At 43.7% G+C, this 8,477-nt stretch overlaps 1 protein-coding gene across 1 annotated transcript in view; it reads left to right on the forward strand.

Moving 5' to 3' along the window:
- The window catches only part of LOC126456614 (uncharacterized), a 38,313-nt gene extending 30,333 nt beyond the window's left edge, over nt 1–7,980 (forward strand). The window contains exon 2 of the mRNA XM_050092361.1: nt 7,671–7,980. Coding sequence (XP_049948318.1) covers nt 7,671–7,980 — 310 coding nt within the window. The remainder of the gene's footprint in view (nt 1–7,670) is intronic.
- Nucleotides 7,981–8,477: the final 497 nt, after the last annotated feature.

Genomic DNA, 8,477 nt, shown 5'->3' on the forward strand with positions numbered 1-8,477 from the left:
TCGCTATTGTAGTGTTGGTCAGTTGAACGTGAACAGCGCGTAGCGTTGCGCAGTTGGAGGTGAGCCGCCAGCAGTGGTGGATGTGTGGAGACAGATGGCAGAATTTTGAGAGCGGACGATCTGGATGTGTGTCCAACTGAAAGAGTAAATTTGTAATATTGGATATCATGAACTGATTATATATATATATATATATATATATATATATGATGACTTTTGAACATTATTAAGGTAAATACATTGTTTGTTCTCTATCAAAATCTTTCATTTGCTAACTATGCCTATCAGTAGTTAGTACCTTCAGTAGTTAGAATCTTTTATTCAGCTGGCAGTATTGATTCACGCTGTATTGCAGTAGTTTGAGTAACGAAGATTTTTGTGAGGCAAGTGATTTATGAAAGGTATAGGTTATTGTTAGTCAGGACCATTCTTTTGTAGGGATTATTGAAAGTCAGATTGTGTTGCGCTAAAAATATTGTGTGTCAGTTTAGTGATGATCAGAATAAGTAAAGAGAGAAATGTCTGAGTACGTTCAGTTTTGCTCAGCTGGTTCAAATGGCTCTGAGCACTATGGGACTCAACTGCTGAGGTCATTAGTCCCCTAGAACTTAGAACTAGTTAAACCTAACTAACCTAAGGACATCACAGACATCCATGCCCTAGGCAGGATTCGAACCTGCGACCGTAGCGGTCTTGCGGTTCCAGACTGCAGCGCCTTTAACCGCACGGCCACTTCGGCCGGCTTGCTCAGCTGTTTGAAAATCAAATAACGTAAGAGGTTTATCAGCACAGTAATTCATTAAGTTTTCAAAGGGGATGTTTCAAAATACATGTGAAATATATATGATACGTGCGCATGCGGACAATGACACGGATAAAAAGCTCATCCTAAACCCCTGGAACGATTTATAGGTTCATTTAGCAACCATGAAAGCGTCACGAAGACGATCAACCAAATCCAGTGGCAGAACCTGCATGAGAGGCGTTCTGCATCGCGATGCTGTTTCTTGTTGAAGTTTCGAGAGCGTACGTTCCTAGAAGAGCCACCCAGTATATTGCTTCCTCCTGCGTATATCTAGCGAGAAAAGCATGAAGATAAAATCAGAGAGTTGCGAATTCAGTCGGAGGCTTACCAACTCCTGCGAACTATTCGCAACTGGAACAGGAAAAAGGGAAGTGACACCGGTATTGTCTGCCACACCCCGTGAGGCGGATTGCGGAGTACAGATGTAGAAGTAGGGGTGGAACCGAAACCTGACGCAGTAGTAAAACAGAGACAACTGCGCGTCTTGCGCTGCCTACAATTTTGGACGGTTTTTTTGCTTCCCGCAAAATGCGATTACCTCTGCTTCGTTACCGTATACCGTATTTTACGGACTATAACTCAAGTTTTAACCATTTTTTTTTAAAAAAATAACAGTTTTACCATTTTTATCATTAGATTGCAAAGCCATACTAAAACAAAAAAATTCTTAGTTTATAAAACCGAACTGATCTTTATCTCTGAAAGTCGTCATCTGCAGATTCTCCTTCTTCTTCTTCTTCTTCTTCCTATTTATCGTCATCATTGTCCTCTTCATACATAAGATGGTCTTCAGTGCCATCGACAGCGTTACTTATATCGCGCGTCTTGCAAGATTTAACACTAATGTTTTCTGTCACTCTAGACCACAAGTGTTTTATCCACTGACACACGTGTTTGATTTTGGCTCCCTTAGGTATGAATTCATGTTCGGTTTCATCCATCGTCCATTTGTTCGATGGGTCTCTCATACACACTTTAAATGGTTTGTTGTTGTTGTTGTTGTGGTCTTCAGTCCTGAGACTGGTTTGATGCAGCTCTCCAAGCGACTCTATCCTGTGCAAGCTGCTTCATCTCCCAGTACGTACTGCAGCCTACACCCTTCTGAATCTGCTTAGTGCATTCATCTCTTGGTCTCCCTCTACGATTTTTACCCTCCACGCTGCCCTCCAATACTAAATGGCTGATCCCTTGATGCCTCAGAACATGTCCTACCAACCGGTCCCTTCTTCTTGTCAAGTTGTGCCACAAACTCCTCTTCTCCCCATTCTATTCAATGCCTCCTCATTAGTTATGTGATCTACCCATCTAATCTTCAGCATTCTTCTGTAGCACCACATTTCGAAAGCTTCTATTCTCTTCTTGTCCAAACTATTTATCGCCCATGTTTCACTTCCATACATGGCTACACTCCATACAAATACTTTCAGAAACGACTTCCTGACACTTAAATCTATACTCGATGTTAGCAAATGTCTCTTCTTCAGAAACGCTTTTCTTGCCATTGGCAGTCTACAGTTTATATCCTCTCTACTTCGACCATCATCAGTTATGTTGCTCTCCAATTAGCCAAACTCATCTACTACTTTATGTGTCTCATTTCCTAACCTAATACCCTCTGCATCACCCGATTTAATAAGACTATATTCCATTATACTCGCTTTGCTTTTGTTGATGTTCATCTTTTATCCTTCTTTCAAGACACTGTCCATTCCGTTCAACTGCTCTTCCATCTCCTTTGCTGTCTCTGACAGAATTACAATCTCATCGGCAAACGTCAAAGTTTTTATTTCGTTTCCATGGATTTTAATACCTACTCCGAATTTTTCTTTTCTTTGCTTTATTGCTTGTTCAATACACAGACTGAATAACATCGGGGATAGGCTACAATCCTGTCTCACTCCCTTCCCATCCACTGCTTCCCTTTCGTGCCCCTCGACTCTTATAACTGCCATCGGGTTTCTGCACAAATTGTAAATAGCCTAGCGCTCCCTGTATTTTACCCCTGCCACCTTCAGAATTTGAAAGAGAGTATTCCAGTCAACATTGTCAAAAGCTTCCTCTAAGTCTACAAATGCTACAAACGTAGGTTTGCCTTTCCTTAATCTTTCTTCTAAGATAAGTCGTAGGGTCAGTATTGCCTCACGTGTTCCAATACTTCTACGGAAGCCAAACTGATGTTCCCCGATGTCGGCTTCTACCAGTTTTTCCATTCGTTTGTAAAGAATTCGCGTTAGTATTTTGCAGCTGTGACTTATTAAACTGATAGTTCTGTAATTTTCACATCTGTCAACACCTGCTTTCTTTGGGATTGGAATTATTATATTCTTCGTGAAGTCAGAGGGTATTTCACTTGTCTCATATATCTTGCTCACCAGATGGTAGAGTTTTGTCAGGACTGGCTCTCCCAAGGCTGTCAGTAGTTCTCATGGAATGTTGTCTACTCCCGGGGCCTTGTTTCGACTCAGGTCTTTCAGTGCTCTGTCAAAGTCTTCACGCAGTATCGTATCTCCCATTTCATCTTCATCTACATCCTCTTCCATTTCCATAATATTGTCCTAAAGTACATTACCCTTGTATAGACCCTCTATATACTCCTTTCACCTTTCTGCTTTCCCCTCTTTGCTTCTGTCGAAACATCAACAGGTTGCAATGGTGATGTAAGTCTTCCTGGAATAACAGCAAACTCTGTACTTCCCTGTCTCAATTCCTCATTCACAAAAGTTTTCAAATGACTACTAAACTGATCTAACACAAGGAGAGAACTCTTCTTTAATAAAGCACCTTTCCTTCTCTCCCACACACTGTTAATGCATAATTTCATACCAGCCTCGTCCATCCGACCCTCGTCGTGTGTGGTATTTCACAAAGTTTACCGGTTGAAAATGGTTACTGAATTGAGTTTAGTACCGTCACCATAACATGAAAGGACACCAGTTTAGTGATTTTTTTCATGTCCACTTGTTTTTATAGTTACAGTTTTAGCACCTTTCACGGGAACAGTTCTGTTACTCGACACATCAAATGTTAGAAGAGTTCCGGCCATATTCGCTGTTCGACTTAGTTCCACACTGACTTTCTCTCGAATAAACAATAAAGCGATGCAAAGATAATGTTTTCCCTTCATACTCCAGTGGCATTTTCTGAGATATTTTGGATTTCAGTTCAAGTTAATTGGCACCATAGACTGCGATGACCCATCATAGGCTACACAGTCTTCTGGGTTTGTGACGGCGGGGCGTGAGGGAGACAGTGATAGCAAGCTTGTGAACCTCCGCAACTCATGTTCGCCGCATCGGTGCACTGCTGCTGCTAGTTGAATCCAGTGTTGCCAGACAGTGGTAGGTTTCCTGCGGCATCGAATGTATGGCCGTTTTTTTGCGACTGGTGGGAATTTTAAATCAAACATTCGACTTCTTTGTGTTAATTTCGGCTATAAGACGCACCTGAACTTTGGAGGCAATTTTTCGAAGAAAAAAGTTCTTTTTTCTTTTTGGGTCATCAGTCTTCCGACTGACTTGATGAAGTCCCCCACGATTTCTCTCCTACGTCAAGCTCATCTCAGAGGAGCACTTGCAACATACGTCCTCAATTATTTGCCGGATATATTCCAATCTCTGCCCTCCTCTACAGTTTTTGCCCTCTACAGCACCCTCTCGTACCACGGAAGTCATTCCCTCATGTCTTAACAGATGTCCTCTCATCCTGTCCCTTCTCCTTATCAGTGTGTTCCACATATTCCTTTCCTCTCCGATTCTTCGCAGAACCCCCTCATTCCTTACTTTATTAGTCCACATAATTTTCAACACTCGTCTGTAGCACCACATCTCAAATGCTTCGATTCTCTTCTGGCTCAAAGCCGGCCAGAGTGGCCGAGCGGTTCTAGCCGCTACAGTCTGGAACTGCGAGACCGCTACGGTCACAGGTTCGAATCCTGCCTCGGGCATGGATGTGTGTGATGTCCTTAGGTTAGTTAGGTTTAAGTAGTTAAGTCTAGGGGACTGATGACCTCAGCAGTTAAGTCTCATAGTGCTCAGAGCCCTTCTGGCTCAAATGGCTCTGAGCGCTATTGGACTTAACATCTGAGGTCATCAGTCCCCTAGACTTAGAACTACTTAAACCTAACTAACCTAAGGACATCACACACATCCATGCCCGAGGCAGGATTCGAACCTGTGACCGTATCGGTCGCGCGGTTCCAGACTGAAGCGCCTAGAACCACTCGGCTACAACGGCCGGCTGATTCTCTTCTGTTCCAGTTTTCCCACAGTCCATGTTTCACTACCATACTGCAGTACTCCAGACGTACATTCTCAGAAATTTCATCCTCAAATTAAGGACTATGTTTGATACACCTTCTCGCCAGAAATGCCCTTTTTTGCCAGTGCTAGTCTGCTTTTGATGTCTTCCTTGCTCCGTCCGTCATTGGTTATTTTACTGCCTTGGAAGCAGAATTCCTTAACTTCATGTACTTCGTGACCATTAATTCTGATGTTAAGTTTCTCGCTGTTCTCATTTCTGCTACCTTTCATTACTTTCGTCTTTCTTCCATATTGCTCTCAAACTATATTCTGTACTCATTAGATTGTTCATTCCATTGAGCAGATCGTGTACTTCTTCTCCACTTTCACTCACGGTAACAAAGTCATCCGCGAATCGTATCATTGATATCCTTTCACCTTACATTTTAATTCCACTCCTGAACCATTCTCCTATTTCCATCATTGATTTTTCGACGTACAGATTGGGCAGTAGGAGCGGAAGACTACATCCATGTCTTACATCGTTTTTAGTCCGAGCACTTCGTTCTTGGTCGTCCACTCTTATCATCCCCTCTTATTGTCTTATTGTCCGTAAAATACGATATCTACATCTACATACATACTCCGCAATCCATCATACGGTGCGTGGCGGAGGGTACCTCGTACCACAACTAGCATCTTCTCTCCCTGTTCCACTCCTAAACAGAACGAGGGAAAAATGACTGCCAATATGCCTCTGTACGAGCCATAATCTCTCTTATCTTATCTTTGTGGTCTTTCCGCGAAATATAAGTTGGCGGCAGTAAAATTGTACTGCAGTCAGCCTCAAATGCTGGTTCTCTAAATTTCCTCAGTAGCGATTCACGAAAAGAACGCCTCCTTTCTTCTAGAGACTCCCACCCGAGTTCCTGAAGCATTTCCGTAACACTCGCGTGATGATCAAACCTACCAGTAACAAATCTAGCAGCTCGCCTCTGAATTGCTTCTATGTCCTCCCTCAATCAGACCTGATAGGGATCCCAAACGCTCGAGCAATACTCAAGAATAGGTCGTATTAGTGTTTTATAAGCGGTCTCCTTTACAGATGAACCACATCTTCCCAAAATTCTACCTATGAACCGAAGACGACTATCCGCCTTCCCCACAACTGCCATTACATGCTTGTCCCACTTCATATCGCTCTGCAATGTGTTGTTGTTGTGGTTGTGGTCTTCAGTCCTGAGACCAGTTTGATGCAGCTCTCCATGCTAGTCTATCCTGTGCAAGCTCCTTCATCTTCCAGTACCTACTGCAACCTACATCCTTCTGAATCTGCTTAGTGTATTCATCTCTTGGTCTCCCTCTACGGTGCCCTCCAATGCTAAATTTGTGATCTCTTCATGGCTCAGGACATGTCCTACCAACCGATCCCTTCTTCTAGTCAAGTTGTGCCACAAACTTCTCTTCTCCCCAATCCTATTCAATACCTCCTCATTAGTTACGTGATCTACCTACCTAATCTTCAACTCTGCAATGTTTCGTCCAAATATTTAATCGACGTGACTGTGTCAAGCACTACACTACGAATGGGTATTCAAACATTACAGGATTCTTTTTCCTATTCATCTGCATTAATTTACATTTATCTATATTTAGAGTTAGCTGACATTCTTTACACTAATCACAAATCCTGTCCAAGTCATCTTGTATCCTCCTACAGTCACTCAACGACGACATCTTCCCGTACACCACAGCATCATCAGCAAACAGCCGCACATTGCTATCCACCCTATCCAAAAGATCATTGATGTAGATAGAAAACAACAGCGGACCTACGACACTTCCCTGGGGCACTCCAGATGATACCCTCACCTCCGATGAACACTCACCATCGAGGACAACGTACTAGGTTCTATTGCTTAAGAAGTCTTCGAGCCACTCACATACTTGGGGATGAATCCTATAAGCTCGTACCTTAGTTAGGAGTCTGCAGTGGGGCACCGAGTCAAACGCTTTCCGGAAGTCAAGGAATATGGCATCCGTCTGATACCCTTCATCCATGGTTCGCAAGATATCATGTGGAAAGAGGGCGAGTTGTGTTTCGCAGGAGCGATGCTTTCTAAAGCCGTGCTGATGCGTGGACAGCAACTTCTCTGTCTCAAGGAAATTCAATATATTCGAACTGAGACTATGTTCGAGAATCCTGCAACAAACCGATGTTAAGGATATTGGTCTGTAATTTTGAGGATCCGTCCTTCTACCCTTCTTATATACAGGCATCACCTGCGCTTTTTTCCAGTCGCTCGGGACTTTACGCTGGGCAAGAGATTCGCGATAAATGCAAGCTAAGTAAGGAGCCAATTCAGTAGAGTACTCTCTGTAAAAACGAATTGGAATCCCGTCAGGACCTGGCGATTTATTTATTTTCAACCCATTCAGCTGCTTCACAATCCCATGGATGTCTATCACTATGTCCTCCATACGGGAATCTGTACGAGACCAAAACGGCGGTATGTTTGTACGATCCTCTAGTTGAATGGAACACAGGTTCTTTTGTACGTGCCAAAAATGTGAAGCCGCCCGCTGTGAGGTTTACGTAAGGAATTGGACAAATGATGCGCCTGCAGACGTCCACGTGAGCAACCTTCCACCTTGCCTGGAACGGCGGGAGTTATTTCCGCGAGGACGCGGCAGAGGCGAACTCGCTCATCTGGGGAAAGCGCGCACCGTACGCCGCCAGGATCTGCGACTTCCCCGCCGCAGACGTCAATCCCAGAGAGGGCTCCGAATGCTCTGAAAGCAACAAAGGAGGCGGGCCGCCTCTTTCATCTCGCCTCGCAGACGCCGGAGCAACCCAATGTCAACGCGCGACGGGCGCCACGTGTGTATTCACCAACTGGAGACCGAGCAACAAGCCGAGCGCCAGCCGCCGCCTAGCGGATGAGACCCTCATTTGCGACGAAGCGGACTCTGACCGTCTCAAAGCGCTATAAAGCTCCTACAAAGGATCTCGCAGGCATCTCGGCGGGGCGACCATTCAGCTGGACCAGAAACAAGTTCTTGGCACTCAAACAGTAAATGGAGTTACACATACAGTTTGTGTGTTTGTGTCATAATGAAAAGCGAAAACAGTCACAGGCGAAAATATACGCTAACAGAAGCAAGAAAATTCCAGCGATCATGGATCCGAAAAGGAGCCATTTGTGAGGTAATTACGCATTTGGGTTACCAGAGGACGCTGACCTCAGTATGAAGTACTCTACTAGTTAACTGCTATTGATTATGATGTACCCTGTGTATGCAGGTACGTTTTCTGATATTTTCTTAACACTAATGTACAGGGTGTACCAAAAAGAATCATCTGATTAAAAAAAAATCATATCAATTATGTTATTTGAGATATGTGTATGAACAACATACTGTTGGACAGAGCA

Source organism: Schistocerca serialis, chromosome 1 (assembly GCF_023864345.2).
Source record: "Schistocerca serialis cubense isolate TAMUIC-IGC-003099 chromosome 1, iqSchSeri2.2, whole genome shotgun sequence".
Classification (NCBI taxonomy): domain Eukaryota; kingdom Metazoa; phylum Arthropoda; class Insecta; order Orthoptera; family Acrididae; genus Schistocerca; species Schistocerca serialis.